General features: G+C 38.6%; 1 protein-coding gene and 1 long non-coding RNA gene across 4 annotated transcripts; one reads left to right on the top strand and one right to left on the bottom strand.

Annotated features, from left to right (window-relative positions):
* Positions 1-5,293: 5,293 nt before the first annotated feature.
* On the top strand, positions 5,294-18,481 carry LOC103763038 (carbonic anhydrase 13). 3 transcript variants are annotated; one of them, XM_018078828.2, is made up of 6 exons: positions 7,065-7,194; positions 9,146-9,264; positions 12,517-12,612; positions 13,743-13,805; positions 14,773-14,928; positions 17,021-18,481. In XM_018078828.2, the coding sequence occupies exons 1-6, from the start codon at positions 7,149-7,151 to the stop codon at positions 17,132-17,134; spliced, it is 594 nt and encodes a 197-aa protein (XP_017934317.1). In that variant the 5' UTR covers positions 7,065-7,148; the 3' UTR covers positions 17,135-18,481. The 3 variants fall into 3 exon arrangements, with proteins under 3 accessions (XP_029815196.1, XP_017934317.1, XP_029815195.1); XM_029959336.1 differs by lacking the exons at positions 7,065-7,194; positions 9,146-9,264 and adding an exon at positions 5,294-5,421; XM_029959335.1 differs by lacking the exon at positions 7,065-7,194 and having other exon boundaries at positions 8,811-9,264.
* On the bottom strand, positions 9,498-10,631 carry LOC108640767. Its single transcript, XR_001921459.2, has 3 exons — positions 10,474-10,631; positions 10,323-10,371; positions 9,498-9,827 (listed from the first exon to the last, which is right to left on the bottom strand). It is a non-coding gene; the product is annotated as an uncharacterized LOC108640767 (long non-coding RNA).
* Positions 18,482-20,311: the final 1,830 nt, after the last annotated feature.

The following is a 20,311-nucleotide window of genomic DNA, read 5'->3' as shown; positions in this document are numbered from 1 at the left end:
TATAACTATGCACCTAAGAGGAGATGCTTTTGGATTTTAGTTGTTCCATGGTTTCCTTAATCTTGCCGGTCTTTGAAGTCCCAAGATGTGCTCATCAGCTGGCTTAAAGACTTTGTTCTGGTTTGCATTTTAAGTCATGCAAACGCTGCTCCTGTGTGCAGACGGTCTCACAAGTCATGCAAGTAGAAGAAGTGATTTTGAAAATTGGAGGCTCGGCTCTGACAAAATACATGGAATAACTTGTATTGTCTGTACACAGTGAAATAAGACGCCGTGACAGTAAAAGGAGACAGCTTTATATTTGCATATACTAATGCCTGTAAGAATATATAGATTTCGGAATACTGTTTGTGCAAGTACTGCCTTTCCGTTCTGGCCCTCTTGTTCCATCTTTTCTGGATGGATGTACTTTTCCTGAAAAACTGGGTGGTGGTGGATCACAGTGATGTTGCAATGATTAGGTGTGTTATCTGCTGTTATGCAGTCTGCTCTACCCCTCCCCTGAAGACGTAAATGGGTCTTGTTTTTCAAATTTGTTTCTCCATATGTTTCCATGCTGTGAGCTTCACCTGCACAGTCCAGATAAGAAGCCCACTCTCTCTGCCTTATCCTATCTCTCCTTGTTTGCTATTCTCAACTTCTAGAGAGGGGAGGCCACCAGAGTTTCTATAGGGGTGGCCCTGGACCTTGCTTGGGGCCCAGTTTCTCCTATAACACTGTTTACTGGCTGATAACGTATTCAAGATGGAGTTTGCCTTTCACTCTCTCCTCTTTTGGAGCCCCCAGCAGCTGTGAGGTGGGTAGTTCCTCATCAGTCCACCCCCTTTCCCCTGCCTCTCACAGGGGACTAAAGGAGAGAGGCATAAAATAGGTTCCCTGAAACTCAGATCAACTTTTGCAACTCATGAGGCAGAAAAAAGTGAAATTAGTTAAATCTGGTGCACTTATATCTATAGTTGACTGCCTGCGGAGTTGAAAAGACATCTGTGTTCCCTCTGAGTTCTGCATTTGTTACTTGCAACAGCCGCAACATAAATCATTACATGCATAAAGTAAACTGTCAGATATTACATATACATGTCTGCCTATATGGTATATCTATATATAGGGCATGGGCCCACTGTTACAGACAGAATTAAAAGTTTTGGTGATTGACCCTGGCAAGATGCCAGGTGTTCACCAAAGCAGCTCTATCACTCTTCTCCTCAGCTGGACAGGGGAGCGAAAATAGACTGAAAGGCTTGTGAGTCGAGATAAGGACAGGGAGAGATCACTCACCACTTACCATCATGGGCAGAACGGACTCAACTGGGGGCAATTAGTTTTATTTGTTGCCTATCAAATCAACGCAGGGTAATGAGAAAATAAAACTAAATCTTTAAAACAACTTCCCTCCACCCCTCCCTTTATTCCAGGCTCAGCTTCACTCTTGATTTTCTCTACATCCTCCCCCCCCAGCAGCGCAGGAGACAGGGAGTGGGGGCTGCAGTCAGTTCATCACGTCTCTGCCTCTCCTTCCTCCTCAGCGGGAGGACTCCTCACACTCTGCCCCTGCTGCAGCGTGGGGTCCCATGGAGAGAAGCCCACTACAGACTTCTCCAATGTGAATTCTTCCCACAGGCTGCAGTTCTTCACAAACTGCTCCAGCATGACTACCCCACGGGAAAGCTTCTACGGCTTCTCACAGAAGCCACCCTTGTAGCCTCCCTGCTACCAGTAGCTTGCCATATAGAAGTTCTTGGTTGCTTTGATGCATGTATTTCTGAAATGCAGCAAGACATCATTTTATTTCTATGAAAACCTTGACCTTTGTTTTCTTGCCACTTTTCTTCCCTCATACCTTATTGTGCTTACCTATAGAGGCACAATATTGAAATCTTGAAAACTGGCTTCATTGTGGCATCATTAATGGTTTTCACTGCTGCTCAAGGTTCCTGTCAAGAGGGGAATGTTTTCACCCTTCACAGGAGCAGTCCTTTTTGTTTACTGGGGAATTCCCTTAGTTAAAAGGCAAATCACAGAATCACAGAATGAGTAAGGTTGGAAGGAACCACAGTGGGAAGTCAATTGCCTTCTGTTTACTATTTGTTTAATGAAATATATGGAAAATACTTACATGTATTGTCTTTTACTGCAAAAAATTTCTCTTGATCTAGTTACTGCTGTAACAGTGACACATTTTATAAATAAAGGGGATATGATTCATAGAGGCACAGAGAATCATTTAGGCTGAAAAAGACCTTTAAGATACTTGAGTCCAACTATAACTCCTTATAGATTTCTTTTCTCTGAGAATCATTACATCATTTTGATAACTACTTTAAAAAATGCACTTATTTTACCCATTACTATTTTTGATGATTTTTATTTGAGCTAATCTCATTGTAACCTAATATGCAACTAAATTACTTGCAAACCTAACTTTATAAATTTAAGCACTTTGTGTATGATGATAAACTGAACAATGGATTCTCTTTAGGAAAAAATAAGGATGTGATCCTGTCAAGGTCAGACCATAATAAAATAATACACTTTCTATATGTACTAGCAAACTCTAAAAAAAAAAACAAACAAACACTTTTTCACCTGTACGTGCTCTATTTATGCACATGTAGAGACTCCCTGGAACTGAGCTGTGTCCTGCAGTGTCTTGACTGGGCTTGTCTCAAGTTAGTCTATCCTTTTGATGAAATTCATGATCTTTAACTGCAGTTGGAGAAAAACATGACATTGTCAGGTGCTACAATGAGTTCTATTTCCTGGCAAATTCCTAACTACCTTCATTATGAGATCTGTGTCATGAACTGGATTTGTGCAGTGCTGGTGAGTAGTATATGCAGCGATAGTCTGACCTAAAAGTGTCAGAAGTGTGCATTGCATTTGGTAATGCTGTGTCCAAAATAAAGGCATGAAATCTTCAGAGCAAATGGTTTGGAATTTTGTCATAAATCTTGGTCACAATGGCTTTGATTATTAAGAGCTACTAGGTAATCGCCTCTAGCAACAGAACACTTTCCTGACAAAAAGAGAGCATATCATAAGTTCAAAAATTGGTATATTAATCATTTTCCTTCAGTAAATGAAAAAATGAAGGGAAGTGAGTAGTGAGTTATACTTTCCTGGATATGTCTTAAAGTACATATTTATGAAACTGAAGTGTACATTATGTTAATATGAAGACACCTAGTTCAGGTCCAAATTCAGAAGAAATTTTCACCCTGGAGACCCCATTGCTTAAATCCAATTGTATGACATGCATTTGAGCATTTCTTCCAACTGTAATGACTTTTTTCAACAGTCATATCCAGAGGCTGTGGTGGGGTAGGGTCTGTAGTAATGAATTGAGTCACAGTTTTCCTAGAGTGGCAAGAGTATAATAATTGTATTAGATTGCTGATAGATTTCTAGTAAGAAATACTGCTTGATATGACCTGGTGGTCAAAATGAGCTGAAGTTTCCTGATATTTTTCTGTATATTTTAAAAGATCATATTTCTGGTAGTCTTGTTTACTGATAGACGTTTAATCAGCATAGCAAAACGGTATTTTGCTCATCTGAGCCAAGAACAAGTACAAAAACAACTACCATGTCTTTTTAGAACTGAAGTTTACTGTAAAATAATTAGCTAATGATAGAAACACAGCCTTGGGTCCTCTTTTAGGCACCTTTGTATTATTTCTGAATGCAAACCTTTCATATTATGTAATGTACAATAACTGTAGTTATTTTGGAATTAGAGCAAATGGACCAAGTAGTTAAGCATATAAATGTATTTTACCTTTTCTCAGTTAAGGAATATTGGAAACATTAAAATTAAGTAGCAATAAGCTTTTTTTAAGCATCCCAAAACACAGTAATTAGGTATAAATGATGGAATGATGGTTCTTATGAATAAAACTTCGCATTGCATCTCTAACTACAGGGTACTAGGATCTAAATACAATTAAATAGATGCTAAACTGTATGTAATTAAAGTATTGGGTAGCTTTGATGACCATTTGTGAAGTGAGAAAAATTAAGTTGAAACAGTTTTATATTTCAAACCAGTAGGATTTTTATCTTCTGCCTTAGAAGCGATTTCCTTAATGCATTTAGTTAATGCAGTCATTAACAAAAGGACTTTTTAACAAATTCAAGACGAAAGGCCGTTGCCTTTCTTCTGCCTGAGGCTGAAGTCTTAGGCTGTTCTTTCAAGTTCTCCTTCTCTCCCATTTTTCGGTGCTGCTCAGAGGAGAATCAGCCTCTGCCCAGATGGCTGTGCAAGCTGCTGCCCCACGGCGCTGCAGGCGCTTCCCTCGCTGATTTACTGTTGGGGCGCCTTTAGCCACCTGTGAGTTTCTCAGCTGTGTTTACTTCTGTTGAAGTCGAGGAAAGAAAAATGTCTAACAAGTTTTGATGTTAGGCTGTTAATCATGGTGTCACACATTTTAATCCTTTTTTGTCAATATGTTTATTTAAGCGCTAAGCTGTCAAAAAAGACCCAAACCAACAGGCTAATTTTTACACTGAAATCAGTTATCTTCCATATAGAGAGTTACAAAGGTTTCCAGTGATGCAGATTTTGTAAGATTAGGTTCCCATGCTTATATTAAGGTTTTCTTGTATCTAGTCTCTCTTAGTTGATTTATTATGCTTCATATCCATTATAAGCCTGGAGTACTATACATTTATTAATACTGAAAGATCCTTTGTCCTGCAGACTTTCCCCTTTCACTTTTCTCTTTTTCCCTTTCCTCTTTCTCCTTACTTTATCCTCTTTTCCATTCTAAACCTTGTTTTCTGTCTTTACTTACTGAAAATATTCCCCAAGCAACTTATTGTTCATATTTTCTTCTTTGGCTTCTTTATCTAGGTATGGTTAGAAAATGGAATATATATTCTTATTGAGAACTCTGGTGTTTAGTGGATAACAGATAACTCACACATCTCATCAATGAAGCTTTTCTTACCATTTTAGAATGGCATTTGCCATTTCTCATATCCATATTATTGATTTATTAGCTTTTCAGCTTACATTTGGCTTAGCTTGCATGGAGGGAGGAAGGCTAACTTGAGATCACTGTGATGTGATGCAGCAAAAGTAGCTGAGTATTTTGATCTGTGTTTTCCTGATTCATCCTTTTTGAATTTAAAAGATACAAATGAGAACAATTCAAGCAAATTTTCTTTCATAAGAATGAGGGTGCTGTCATCAATTTAGACTTCTCCTCCAATGTGTTGCAGGGCCTGCCCACTGGAAGGAGGTTTTTCCTGTCGCTAATGGAGACCGTCAGTCACCCATCGACATCAAAACTGAGGAAACCAAGTATGATCCCTCCCTCCGTCCTCTAAATCCCAATTACGATCCAGCTTCTGCTAAAATCATCCTTAACAACGGGCACTCCACCAGTGTGGAGTTCGATGACACCATCAACAGATCAGGTTTGTTCCTTTCCTGTTGTACTGTGTCTTCTATATAGAGTGCATAGAGCCTGGGCACATCTCACTATTGGGTATGAATTCCTCATGAACGATAAGGCTTTGCTTCTCCAGATGAGAGATTCCTTTTTTCCCTGTCTTTCAGCATGACACAATGTGGGAATGTATTTGTACATGAGTTCAAGATTGTGTTTCTCAGGAAGTGCTGGGATTCTCTATTCACAGAGGTGGTTTGATCCACCCCAACCATCTGGGTAGTGCCAGCCATCATGTCTGAACAGTGTTGTGTACAATTTTTCAAATGCTGCTCTCTCTCTCACTGCAGATGAATCCTTTGTGTCTCATTACAGGTTCATTCCAACTGAATCGCTCAAATCTCTTATCTGAATTTAGCTGCAGGTTTGGTTATATGTTTTTCCCCTTTTTACAACCCATACTTGGACTTCTTGTGTCAGGAAAGAGCCAATACAGAACAAGTGAAATATATCCCAAGTGATCCCTTTTCTTCTCTGAAAAGTGTTATTGTCCCAGTCTTTTCCAGGAGTATGTAGCTTCCCTTTTAGCAAGCAATAGTTCTCTGGTTTAGCATAGTCTTTGTAATGTTAGTACCTTCATCTTTTAAAACCTTGTCTTAGATGTTAGACAAGCCAGCACAACCCCCCTTGAAACTGTAGGAGCACAGAATCTTCAAGCAGTAATATCATCTTGTGGATGCCTGAGGCTTAGCTGAGGATCCAAGCCCATATAATGCTTTCCCAAGGGTCCAAGCCAGAGGGAAACTAATTTTTGCTCACCCTGTCCCTTAGTCCTGAGGACTTGTTAGCTTATAGTGTCAACAGGGAGAGAAACAGATGGAGACACCATCGTGCTTTGGTTTCCTGGACAGTCTTAGTTTTAAATTTTCTGTCAATACAAGCAACATTGGATGTTGCCTGAGGGCCACCAGCTGATCATCAGTGATCGGTCTGACCTCGTGTGTGCCAGATGCCATGGAACTTCCCAGAATTAATCTCTGCTTCAAGCCTAGTAGGCACTGGTGAAGTAAAGCACATCTCTTAGAAAAACACACAATCTTGATTTCAAATTTTCCAGCGATGATGACCCTACCACAGCCTTTGGTAAGTTGTTCTAATTGTTAATTACCCTTACAGCACATCAGCTGATGTGAGTTGTATCAACTTAGCCTTAAACTCTTTCTTTTTGAAAAAAAAGGCAATGAATGTGTATACACCAAGAACCTCTTCCACTCTCTTAATTCCATCCATGAAGTGACAGAGCCTGAACATAGCATTTCTGTAGGCTTACCATGGTACCAAAGCAATGGTAATGTGATCCTCCTTTATTCTGGCCATATCTCCAAGAATATAGTTCATGTCATGACAAAGCACTGGCAAATGTAGATCAGATAATTAACAGATGTAATCCCCAGTCTCCTTCAGCATAGTCCATATCTTCTGTGTATGGACTAGATTCTTCAATCCACATCTATAAACTGAGTAATTCGCTATTTTCCCTAATATTTGTCACTGACAAACTTTATCAGTAATGTTTTTGTTTTCTTTCAGGTCATTGCTCAAAAAATACTGAATTTTCTAGGGCCCAAATTTGGCTTCTGGGGCTCCCCTGTGAAGTAAGGACTCCTGCTATGTGTTGGTTTCATGACAAAAAAATCAAATTAATTGGTACTAAATACATTAGCATCTTTTAATGCATTATTAACTGACTTCCATATGAACTATTTCTTCACTTTGGTCAGCATTGAAACTGGGCTGTCAGGTCTGCAACTGTTTGTTTAAGTCTGTTTATGCTCTTCAGTACCACATTAGCTCCATTCTTTGAAATTAGTCTATTGATCTTCTTCTAACATTTTTCAAAATTTGAGATACTGATATTTGCCCAAAACGCTTGTGACCAACATCCTCCTTAATTACGATTGGAATGAAAGGGATTTACCATCACTGTATGACGTGGCACAAATACATCATCAGGCCGTTTTTCACATTTTTCAGCAGAAGTATTTCACGCCAATGCCTTTCTACATAATAGTTTTCCCTCAGCCAGTTACAACACCAATCTTTACACATTTCTATGATCATTTGCTTCCAAGTTTTCATTCCTTGAAAGAAGGAATTTGTTTTAGGAGTGCCATTTCTCCATCCCCTCTGTCTGTAGGCTGTGTAAAAGCATGGGTTTGAGTTGAAGCTTTAAGGAACTCAAATATTTTTCCCCCCATATAAACAGTCCCAGTTCCTTTTCATTAGCCAGGCTACTTGTGTTAGCAAATAGGCAACTTAAAATTCTTTAATCTTTATTTGGTGTATTTTGTTCCTAAGAAAGTTTAGGTTTGGGACTAAACCTAGAAGAGAGAAAAAATTGCCATTGTCCTCCCTACTGCTCTTAATTTAAAAACCATCTGGGTAAAGCTCCCCTCATTTCCCCTTAAAATTTCTATAATGAGCCAGAGGATAAATGGAGCCCAGAGAATGGAATGATTTGTTTTACAGGGAATAAGGAATCTTTCTGAATATGATTCGCATTCGAGTCTCTGTGCAGAGCTGGTTTTGTTCTAACTCTGATGTGCAAATGATGAGCACTTGCAAAAGCAAAACAAGGAAAAGCCTACCCGTATGCATGTTAGGTTGAATAGAATTAGATCAGAACAGAATAGAATTAGAGCAGAATAGCATTAGAATAGAATAAAATAGAGCAGATTCTTTCAGTTGGAAGGGACCTACAATGATCCAGCTGCCTGAGCAATTCAGGGCTGACCAAAAGTTGAAGCATGTTGTTAAGGGCATTGTCCAAACACCTCTTGAACACTGACAGGCTTGGGGCATCGACCACCTCTCTAGGAAACCTGTTCCAGTGTTTGACCACCCTCAGTAAAGAAATGCTTCCCAGTGTCCAGTTTAAACCTACCCTGGCACAGCTTTGAGCTTTTCCCATGAGTCCTGTCACTGGATACCTGAAAGAAGAGACCAGCAGCTTCCTCTCTGCTTCCCCCCCTCAGGAAGCCGTAGAGAGCAGTGAGGACACTTCCCAGCCTTCTTTTCTCCAAACTAGACAAGCCCAAAGTACTTTGCCACTCCTCATAGCACATGCCTTCCAGCCCTGGCTAATTGTCAGTAATATTGCCGTTGTACAGTGCATATGCAGCATTGGTTTATTTTTATATATGTTAATATAAGCTCCTTTTTCTCCGACTCCAATCTGATGTAACTAGATCTAACTGCAAATGAAGGAAAGAGCCTTGAAATTTTTTTAGGCTCCACCTAATTTCCTCCGAATTTCAAAGAGAAGAAATTGTACTGACATTACATTTTTATGATCACCCTTTTTTTTTCATAAAATCTATATTTTAAGCCTAATTTCTTAGTGATTCTTTCAAATTTATTCAAGAGAGGAAACTCTCTTGAATGTTGCAAAATAGAAGTATTTTCCCATTTTCTGAGAAATATTCAACCCATAGCAAGACAAACCTGGAGATAACAACATACCCTTTGGTTGCCCATAACCCACTAATCTACACATAAATGCAATTTTGATAGTCATATCCCAGACAAGTGAGTGTTTCTCTAGTACTTCCAAGAAGTGGGAAGCCATCTGAGAGAGCTTTTTAGAAGGAGCAAAGGACTGTCCAAAGACTGAAGTTTGGTGTGAGGTTAGAGGATGTGGGTAGAGGCTCCTGTTCCTGCAGTGAAGCCTTTTCCTCTGCTTGGGTTTCCAGTGCTGACTGGGGGGCCACTCAGCGGGACCTACAGGCTGCGCCAGATTCACTTCCATTGGGGGTCCAATGATGAAGCCGGCTCTGAGCACGCGGTGGATGGGATGAAGTATGCGGCAGAGGTAAGGCTTTGCAGGGACTCATCTGCACCTCTAAGCTTGTGACTAGTTTTCCATTGTAAGAATAATGTTGTCCCTCCTCTTCCCGCTTTTCATCTTCCCTGCATTTTATCAAAAGACAAGCAGTCTTCCTGAAGTGTTGCATGTTTGGTCCTTTCTCAAAGGAGAACCTATTTGAGAGCTTTGGAGAGGATTAAAAAAGGAATACAGAAGACAAGAGCTTGATAAGAGCAAGATTTAATGTTCAAGAGCTATTTTAAACTTTGTCTTTCACTGTCTCTTCCTTGGAGAACATTTTCAAAGTCTACTTCAATGACAAACAACAGAATTATTTGATTGGGGGCTTGTGCAGTGTAAAGTTTATGCAAGACTTAGAGTGTTGCATTTTGTGGTGCACTTAGCAATGTGGTGGTTATGACTTTAAGAACTGCACTTGAGTATCTGTGGGATGCCTGCTATCTGTGGGGTAATGTGTTTCAGTGGAGGTGCCACAGGGAGACATGCACCGTCTGCTCTGGCATGGAGCTTTCACTCCTGCTCTGCCTCCTTTGGTGCATTTGAGTAATCTGCAAGAAAAAGTATTCAGTATGAGATTCCTCTTTGCAAATGGAAGTAACGTGGAGTATTTTGATGAGACAGGTCTTTAACAACAGGTAATTCAGAGAGTGGAAGAGTTTTCTGGGGTTAAAAAGAAGTAAAAAGTGTAAAAATAACTGGTAATGGACAAATAAAAGGCATAATACTACAGAAGAAAAAAATGCAATGTATGCACTGTAGTGTGATCAGATTTTGCTGGAAGTGATGTAAGAGAGCAGTCAGGAAAAAAAGATCAGTTTTCTAACACTAATGGGGAAAAGTGATATTTGCAGTGTTTAAAGGCTTATGTTTTCCACAGGAACCAGGTGAGATGGAATATAAAGAATTAATAGAGGTGCTTTAAAACCATTAAGTACCAACCCCAAATTTCTAGCTGAGAAAATTATATGTTTCCCATCTAAGAAACCAAACAGAAGGAGAAAATATCTCTGAATCTCTAGCCAGTCTAAAAACCTTTCTGTTACCTGTTGGTTGGGTAACCCTCCACAAGAAGCTCTCCAGATGTCACTTTGGCTTTGGGATAAGAAACGCAGAATTAAAATCAAGGCTTCTGAGCATTGTTCATACAAAAGAAAATACCTCAGAAGGAGACGTGAAAATGGTTTCAGTGCTCACCTTTGTAAGGAAGATGTACAAGATTTCAAGAAAAAGCATCAACTGAGTTGAAGAAAGAACTAGTGTACAGGTAAAGAAGGCTTCAAGGTTTGGCCTCTAATCCCACCGGGAAGCAGAAGCAATCCATGGCTCCATTCTTTGTGACAACATATGGTCTGATCAAGATCTCTTCACAAGCTGCAGTGACAGAGCGGTGGTAAGATGGGATATATTCCTTACAGAGAAGTCACAAGCCATTGAGAAGGGGTCTGTACCCAAAAGTGTTTCACAGCTCTGTTTCTTTGGGGATTTTGTTTTTTTGGGATGGTGGGCTTGGGTTTTTTGGGGGCAAAGCTATGAGGGAGTGGAGTGGGCTGTTAGTAGTTGTGGGAATTTTCCTTTTTGTTCTTTGTTAGCTTTTTTTCCCTTTTTTTTTTCAAATCCACAATAAAAGTCATTTCTGACTGAGAGTATCTGTTTCCTTTTTGTGTATGTTAAAAGGTAATTGTTTAAAAGTTGTTCAATGTAGCTTCTGTGAACTTATAATAGTGAGTGATGCAGACACTATGAGCTCCAGGACACTAGTGCAGTTGTGAAAAGTTTAGTGGACTATGTTCTCTTCCTGGTTTAATTTATAATGTTTTTAGCAACTTTCCTTCAAGGATTTCTGAAGCTGTGAGCCAGCATTGTGTCATCGTGGCCATACATGTATTATTGTTGACTACAGTGGGTTTTTTTACTTGCTGGAAGTAATGTTTCAGCACTTTAGAGCCCAAGTGCTTAACAAACATTAACATAAAGTAAGACCAAGTAAGAGATATGAAAAATTGAAACTCAGAGAGGTTAGGCAAGGATTGAGATTTAGGGTAAAAATCTTCATTCTCCTGGATCCCTATTTCAGCCATGCAGCTATGTTATTTCCCATAGGAAACCTTTAAAGCAAGTTCCAGCTTTCCTAAATTGCTTTTACTTTAGATGTCTTGTGAGTGCTGTATTCCAAAAGGAAGCCTTTTTTTTCAGAGATACATCCCAGTTTAAGTCATTTGATGAAACTGCTTTTCAGCACTCCTAAAGTTCAAGGTCTGAAAAGATGGCCACCAATTTTAGAAAAGCCAATCTCATGCCCTGCTTCTGAGCATCTCTGTCTGAAAACTGTGGGTAATAAGATTTACTAATCCATTGGGGATTTGTGAAAGTAATTAATGTTTGTGAAGTACTTACATGTAAGTGCTGTGTGAGTGTTTATGCTCTCTCCAGAGGCTGGGACATTCTGGAACTTCGTGAGAACCAGGAGCTTCCACCATGAATTGTGGTCAGGAATTAGGAAACCTGGTATAGCAGGAGGGACTTAGGTGACATGGGAGCAGAGATCATGGGCTTTTCCTTTTTCCACCTGGCTAGGTGGTGTCTTTAAGCTGCTTAAGCAAGTACAAGAGGTCAGTTCCAGAATAATACATGTTGGAAATGCAAAATGCTCAAACCTGAGATAATCAAGCTGCTTGTAAGGGCCTAACTACTGGTGGTCATAGAAAATAACATTTGGAAAGTATCAAAAATGAAATGTTGCTTTTTAGCTTGAACTAAACAAGGGACAAGGGGTCAGTGCAAGTTTAATGTGTTCCTCTGCCCGTTTTCTAGCTATTTATGTGGCCGATTAATGTTGCTGAAAGCTTGATTAAAGAAAAAGATGAGTAAAATACTAAGGACATCTTCATGAATTTCAATCACTTTTTAAAATCAGCTGTACTAAATATGGATTTAAAACCTTTAGTTATATAACCTTTGGCTTTCTTGTCTTAACTCCCAATTCAAAATCTGAGGGCCCAACAGCAGTTTGCCAGGCACTGTGGTGTGCTGATTCCTGCTAAATTTTGAATAATCCCAGCCCCTGAAAATACTTTTGCCATTTGTGTGAACTATATGTTTACTGATTTCATGAAATATCTGCACTGAATGGCTCTGCATACAAAAGAGTGGAGTATCTACCCCAGAAAGTTGTAGTATTCATTTGCCACTTCTTCAGTTCAGCGAGAGTTGATGCTGTCTGTGTCTCTTGCTTTTCAGCTTCATGTGGTCCATTGGAATGCAGAGAAGTATTCCAGCTTTGTTGAGGCAGCTCGTCAGTCAGATGGATTAGCAGTCATGGCTGTATTTCTGAAGGTAAGAAAAGAATGTTCCAGCCCTCCTAATAAATCTGCATTATAAGCTCAAAGAGATAATCGTGATGGTTGGTGTAATTATTGCTAAAAAGATACTTGTTTTATACTTGTTTCCTTCATAGTGTTTAGCTGCCAATATGGAAAGCTATGCTTCCTTGAAGAATAAAAATATCAGATTAAGAGATTTTTCAAGACAGTGAGAGTCTGTTTGCCTAGTTTGCACTCCAGTACAACATAAGATGTGAAACTTAATTCAGCTGCCCCTATATGGATCCAAATAACCTGTACTTGACTAATAGGTTTCTTTATGGGGACAATCTGATTTGATTCAAATGTTTCTTTAACAGTTTGTTTCTGAGCTGGTAGTTTCTTCTAGAAAATAATAATAATAAAAAAAACAAAACCAGAAACTGGAGAATTTCCTTATAATTCTTATACACCTTTTTGCCATTTGTACCTGTTCTAAGATGAATTAAACTTGTGCAACAGCTTCATTGACTTCTGTATGAAGAAAGAGATGGAGAATTCACACAATCCATGGCAAAAGAATAGGGCTTTGGTCAAATCTGTGGTTTCTGGTGGATGCCACAGCTTCCTGAGCACAGCTAGTGCTGGTGCTGGCACAGTCAGGAAGCCATTCCATGCAGCAGTTGCAAAGAACTGCTTCAGTAATTCAGTCTTTCAAGTTTGCATTATAATGGTTCAAGGGAAAGTGTTACTGGACTTCTGAGCAGACAAATTCTTCTTGGGATACATAAGAACAGTGTTTTCAATGTTTTAAGTAATTTAAATTACAGATGCAAGCTTGCCACTTTTAATATCTTGCATATTAAAACATGAACAATAATGGTTTCTGTTCTCCTGTAGTGAAAAGTTTTTGATTCATTTGTAGCTGAAATAATTACTATGGGTAACCAGAATAATTATTATCAGCAAGGGAGCGGATCTTCTTTATGACCAGTACTATTTCCAAGGACCAGCTAGTTACAGGCTTCTTCACAAAATCCATTGGCTCTCACAGTCACTTAAGGAGAGTTATAAAACAGTTTCATTATGCATTTGCTTTTTGATTATTTATTTTTGTTATTTTCCCTGGAGCTCCAGTGTTTCTCTTTTCTCTGGTTTTAATAGATTGGTGAATGCAACCCTCAGCTGAAGAAGATTACTGACCGCTTGGACACCATCAGAATCAAGGTAAATGAGTTTTTCTAAAAAAATACTAATATTGGTAGTTGCTTTTGTTATTTTGGTGCTTTTTTTTTTTTTATTTTTTGAAACCTGGCCGCTACTCCCTTCACTTTCACGTTCCCTGATTACTGGTATCATAGCTATCCACATCTGGTTTGAGACAGTTTAGGAGCATTTTTCTTAGGCTGAAAACTAAGCAGACAGTTTTTATACAGTAAAAGATCAGAAGAAAAGACTAATTCCTCACAGAACCCAGTCTCTGATGAATGTGTTGCTATGAGAATAGTAGCAGGGGAAGAACATACTTTATGGAAAACTGTGAAAAAGATGAGGGAAGTATTTCCCCTGTTTTGCTGGGGTACAGGGTGAGAAATAACAGAGGTACAGAGTGAGAAATAATTCTGTTGTTTGTGTGATATAAATCAGCCTGATTCTCAACATGATGTCTTGTACAGTCCTCTCTGGCCTGGTAGCTGGAACACAGAGAAACAGTAGTAACACGTGGACCTGGGAGGAGCAAATGGTGAAAGGAGCCAGTGGCAGTAACCTGTGGGGTTACTCTGCCAGCCCCACAGAGACCACACTGAAAGTCTAACATCTTCTGTCCTCTCCATTCAACTTCCATCTCACGGTCACTTGTAACTCAGGGGAGCCTGTGCTAAAATGACCTCTTTGATGGTGTCTTGCCGGCAGCAGGGACAGCAGCAGCAAAGCTGTCACAGAGGTAAGACCTCGTCAGAAGGTCTGACTGATGAGGACCTCCATCATCCAGGATGCTGCCAGCCCACCTGATAGTGGAACAAGCTCTACCTCCTTTGGCATGATTTATCTTGGCCTTTTGCTTATAAATAACATTAAATAACATTTCCCTGTTTTTTTCTTTTTCTTTTTTTTTCTTTGAAATAAAATTCTAAATATAATTAAACTTGAATACAAATGACCTTTTTTTTTTTTTTTTTTTTTTAATTTCCAGGGTAAAAAAGCACTATTCACAAACTTTGATCCTAGCTGTCTGCTTCCCAAGTCCCTGGACTACTGGACTTACTTTGGCTCTCTTACCGTTCCACCTCTTCTTGAGAGTGTCATCTGGATTGTTCTGAGAGAACCCATAAGTGTTTGTTCTGAACAGGTACTGTTTGGTTTGTCACCACTATCAAAATGTTGCTTTTGTAAGACTTGAAATTGTAAATAACATCCACAAATATGTCATTGCAGAACTTATTGGATTTTCAAAAGGCAAAATTTGTATATGAAATTTATCCTCACTTCCTGTTGCTTTTCTTGCTGTAACACCTATTTATTATTCTTTTTTTAAAAAGAATCTGCATACTCTAAAAATTAATAATCAAAAATAACCCATAAGGAACTTACATCAAAAAAAGAGTTCTGATGACACTTAGGAATTCTGGAATTCCATTTGATTTGATTACTTGCATATCCTGCTCAAGCCTCTTCTCTGGCATTTTTATCTGGCAGATGAGTAGTAAATTTATTCTTGCATTCCAGATATGTAAAACTTGATGAATTTACTAGAATTGCAAAAAGCAAATACAATCGTAATAAATTGGGGTGTTATGTTAGGCTGTATTAGGAAAACTGTGATACTTCATAAGAGTCTATTTACGTTTCTTATTAAATTGAGCTTCATGATGTATCTTAACGTTGCAACAGTGACACCCAGCGGGCTGATGCTCTTGAGTGTAAAGAGTTTCTCTGACCAGAGACCACATACTCAGCAGAAATGGTGACTTCAGTCTTTATACTAAATGTTAAGACAGGTTCCTGAGTGGGATGCTTGTTTGTCAGGAGACCTCAGACTCTGTTTGCAAGTGATTTGAAGTAATTTATTTGCTCAGCGTGCGCATTTTTCTCATCTGTATCTCTTCCCCACTCCAGTCAATCTGGCTTTGTAAGACTCCCTGCAATGTGTAAGGATCTAGGATTGAAAATTTGCGTTAAGGTATCAACTTTCTAAAGAGAAGCCATCGTTCATGTTAAAAGCTTCTTATTTGGGCAAATATATAATTAATACATTCTAAAATGTTAAATGCTGTATACAGCCATGTGTAACAGGTTCAGAGGACGTGGTGTGGGAAACTGTCAATTACAGTGATTCTTTACTAGTCATTTTTCATAGACTTTAGGTATATCTTATGTAGTAAAGTAGAATTATGCTATATTCTTATAAATATAAAGTTGCATGTAGCTAAAAGTGTGTATTTCCAGTAATGTCCACCACTGTGATTGATCAGTCAGCACTATGACTGATACTATTCTGCCATTTAATTTTATTCCTCAAGTTTGTATTTCTTTGGGGCTTTAGAGTTTGCTACTGACTTTTTGTTAAATTTTTCAGGTTGAAAGAAATTAAAAATAGCTTTTGAGTTTTTATAAATTTACAGGGAGCGTGAATTCCAAATGTTAGCTTTAGAATGGGGTGAAGCAAGATAGCACTGACTTTTTGCTCAATGCAAATCAGATGCAATGTGCCATACAACTAAATGCTCTATTATAATGTCCTACCTTTGGCAATCTAGAAGGGAAGTAAGGTGATATATAGAAATAGTGAATATTGGAAATACTAGAAATAAAACAAAATGCTAAACTAAATCAGGTTCAGATTTCCTGAGGTTGAGACATGGAGTTTTGCTAGGGGTTTCTGCTGGGATCAGCATATGCTGAGGTATGAATAACTGCTTGTTCTATGTCTTCACAAGGAAAGAATTTTGAGTCTCTCCTGATTTGAGTAAGTGCCAATTACAGCAGCTTTCTATATCACCACACCTGCAATTCCAGGTTAATTGTGAATATACTCTTTGAGCAAGAAAACATACACAGAATGTGTTTACTATAAGAAATGTAATGTAATTTTTGGCAAAAAACATTCCAGAATCTCCAAGCTATGAAATCCAACTAAAAAATATAAACCCTCCTGATTTAGATCAGGTTATGGAAGAAAAGTGTGAATATAGGAAACAAGTAATCCTTATGCACAATTTCATGCTGACATGTATTTTGGGAGATTTTCTCAGTAGTCATCCTTTTTCATTTACAAGGACAGAAATGGTGAAATTGCCATTCCCCACATGCCTTAGTAAAATACACTTCTGTCCTCCCAGGTGGAAAAAAGGTGACAAGTATGTTTAATATTTACTACATGCATTTTCACTGGTATCAATATGAGGGTTTTCTGCTGACCTTTATGTGTCTTTTGATCACAGCTGGCCAAATTCCGCAGCCTCCTGAGCACTGCTGAGGACGAGGTTGCCTGCTGCTTGCTGAGAAACTACCGGCCTCCCCAGCCTCTAAGAGGACGAGAAGTCAGAAGGAATTAAAGGAGTAAAGCCAGAGTAGTCTCCCTCTGAAACCAAAGGCTGAATTAATTTTAATAGTTAATATACTTTGTGATTTTTAATTTTTTTTTCTTGAGTTGTTGTAACAAATAGGTGTTGTTTTTTTACTGGTTATCATGCAGTCATTTCACACAGACAAGTATGTCCTGCCTGAGCTGTTGCAGGTTCATTGACATTAACAGGTCTGACTGTTTGAGTGCATTGGTTTGGGAGCACAGAGGTCACTGCTAATCATAAGGGTCAGATGTGGTAAAGGAGTTGCCCAGAATTTCCCACCAAATTATTAAACAGGATGCCTGGGATTATTGGCAGTATAGGATGTTCTGGGTTTATTCTTCTGGTCTCTAACATAACATTTAGCTTCTATATAGGACTTCACAATGTAATTCTCAAGGAAAAACTATTTCAATGATATTATTTCACTTTTCAACAAAAAGCAGTAATGACTAACAGCATTTAAGTAAAACAGATGTTTATATGATCCTGTTGTTCTGGCTGCTTCATAGCGGGAATCATGTACTGATTGATGTTTTTTTTTAAAAAGCAAAGAGTAAGGATTTTGTGTATTACCTGATCGTGTCAGGTGGATTAGGTATTCCTGAATTTCATAATGTGTAGTGATGAAATTGTCCTGAAACCTGAAAACTGCAAGGTAGAAAGGCATAGAGGGAATTGTTTGGGTCTAAATGTAGTCTGTTGCATTTGGTGAACAATAAGGGACTAACTATAACACTATATCCATGTAGCATCAGACTTTTACCACTTAAAATCAGAAGGCAGGGGTGGCTGTTGCTCCAGACTCTTTCATGCTAGACACTGCAGTGTGATCCACATGGTGCATACCTCACACTATGCAGTGGAGCACAGAACTGCTCAGGTCTGTAATGTCTCAAGGTACTGGCTGTCATAGTTGAACTTTGGTGGTTGCACTTATATGGTAAAGAGAAGACCAAAGAGAACATTCAGAGAAAGCCAAAGAAATTGGAATCAAGTCAATGTCTAATAAAAAGCTCAGCCCTCAATAGCAATATGTTGAAATGTCCGTCTTTATGAATTGACTTGAGCCTGAGTTTCTCTCAGGAGCTTTTGTTAGCTGAATATAATTGTTTGTTTTATGCCAAATTTATTTTTATTCTTTTTAATGAACTTGCCATAGGATGTAGCTTAGGATAGAATTAGATTTACTCTCAAACTGTGAGAACTACATAGTTACCAGTGATACCTGGAAGAGGCAGCTAGAGGTTTCATGGGTAGCAACTACCATCAATCTCTGTAGTACTCCTGACCAACTCATCTTCTATGAATTAATTTTTTATAGGCTCTACCTTTTACCTCAGTGGGTCTTTTGATCTTAGATGGACAAACATGAGGGAAATCACAATGAGGATTGAATTTATATACTATTTTAATAAATTAGACATAGAGATATTTTCGCTTAGTTTAAGACAGGTGGACTTTTTTGTTTTCTCCTCCCTAGAATATAGCTATTATATGCTGCAAGGCCTACCGTCGCCTTTCAAATGTTTTCTGAAGGAGCGCACAAATAGACCATTAGAGAAATGAAAGGCATTTAGCAGCAGCAGCAGGTACAAGTATTAAACAAAGGGAAAAACCCTTTGTTTTTTGTTTTCTGGCATAGGGAGAAGAATGCAGCTAAAAAGACCTCAGGACAGTTCATTCTTAAAGGGCACATCAGGAAAGTGTGCATGGAGAAAGCGAGAGTGTGTTGTATGTTTTCACACCCCTTTTTAGACTTAGTGTTGGTTTTGATATGTTTCCCTATCAAGTGAGTAGTCTCAGAAGAAAAAGCAATAAGGCTACTGCTTCATATCATAAACGAAAGTTTTATATGTTTCTTGCATATTGAAAACAATGGAGTTGATCCATTGCTTTGATATTTATAAGGATTTTATAAAAATAAAAAATTGATTTTATGAATGTGTCTTGTATTTTCTATTGAAGAGCTTGAACTTTTACAGAGAGGACTTCACTTTTGTATCTAGCTCCTGCAGCTCTAATTTTAGAAAAAACTGTCACCCATCATTTGAAGACCACCTTTGGGCAGTGTACTATTAGATATGTCTTTACGTTCTTTATGCAGTCTTGGGCAGTGGTAAGACATGCAATCAATTGTACAAGTTTCTGATAGTGCACTTTTGAACTATTGACTATTTTTATAGTTACAGTAATAAGTTTTAGAAGAAGTCATCATTCACAGTAATTCCCCTAATGCAGAGATGCCGTATTCATGTTAGATTGACCTAGATGAAAATTAGTGGTGGCATCTGAAAAAGACTAGAAACGCTCAGTTGCCTGAAATTCTTTGGGAACAGCTTCTCAGGTCATCCATCTGCTGCAACTCTAAAGTGAGAATGTGGACCCAGTCTTGGCTCTGAGCACTTGGTTGCATCCTCAATCACTAATTTCTTGTATAGTCAAGCTACACTGAATCTCAAGCAGACTACTCAGTGTGCTCCCAGAGAATTAAATCTCAGATGTGAACTCTATGTTGTACTAAGATGACTCTACAGCAAACAGGGTTAAAATATGTCATCACCACCCCTCACAGCTGCAGGTCTCTTTGATCAACTCTTAAACCTCTGACACACTTGGAACCTTTATACTGAGAAGAATGAAATGCTCAGTGACCAAAAAACATAAAGCGTATTTGCTCAAAATAGTAGCTGTCAAGAATTGTGTACTGTTGGAGAGTTGATCACTCATAAACTTATTCTCAGAATTAAAAAACCACAGAGGAGCCCTGGGGTCAGCTCTGCTGTTTTTGGCACAGGAGGGAAACAGTGTGTTCTGCTGTGCTCATAATCTTTGACAGTCATGCTCAGGATGTTTTTAATATTGCATGTGTTTAACATCAGCTGGGAATTTTCTTTGTGTCAAAGAAAAAACCTGGTAAGTAGCTGTCTTTGCTTCTGGAGTACAATGGGGTGAATATACAGCAGACACCTGTTTGCTGCCATAAACCCACTTGCTCTATACCTGTGCTTTCTCTACTGCTTTAGGAATTTGTCTCTGTTGCTTCCGCAAAAAGGACTTTGATGGCCTTACAGACATGAAGCAGGACCTAAAGAATTCAAGGAATCAGCTGAGGAAAAAAAACCCAAGTCAATTAATCAATTTCAAAATAACTTCACAAAAAAA

This window comes from Manacus vitellinus, unplaced genomic scaffold, assembly GCF_001715985.3.
Source record: "Manacus vitellinus isolate BGI_N305 unplaced genomic scaffold, ASM171598v3 scaffold_1_pilon, whole genome shotgun sequence".
Lineage (NCBI taxonomy): Eukaryota > Metazoa > Chordata > Aves > Passeriformes > Pipridae > Manacus > Manacus vitellinus.
Note: the sequence above shows the minus strand (reverse complement) of the source record. Positions and strands in the feature narration are given on the sequence as shown.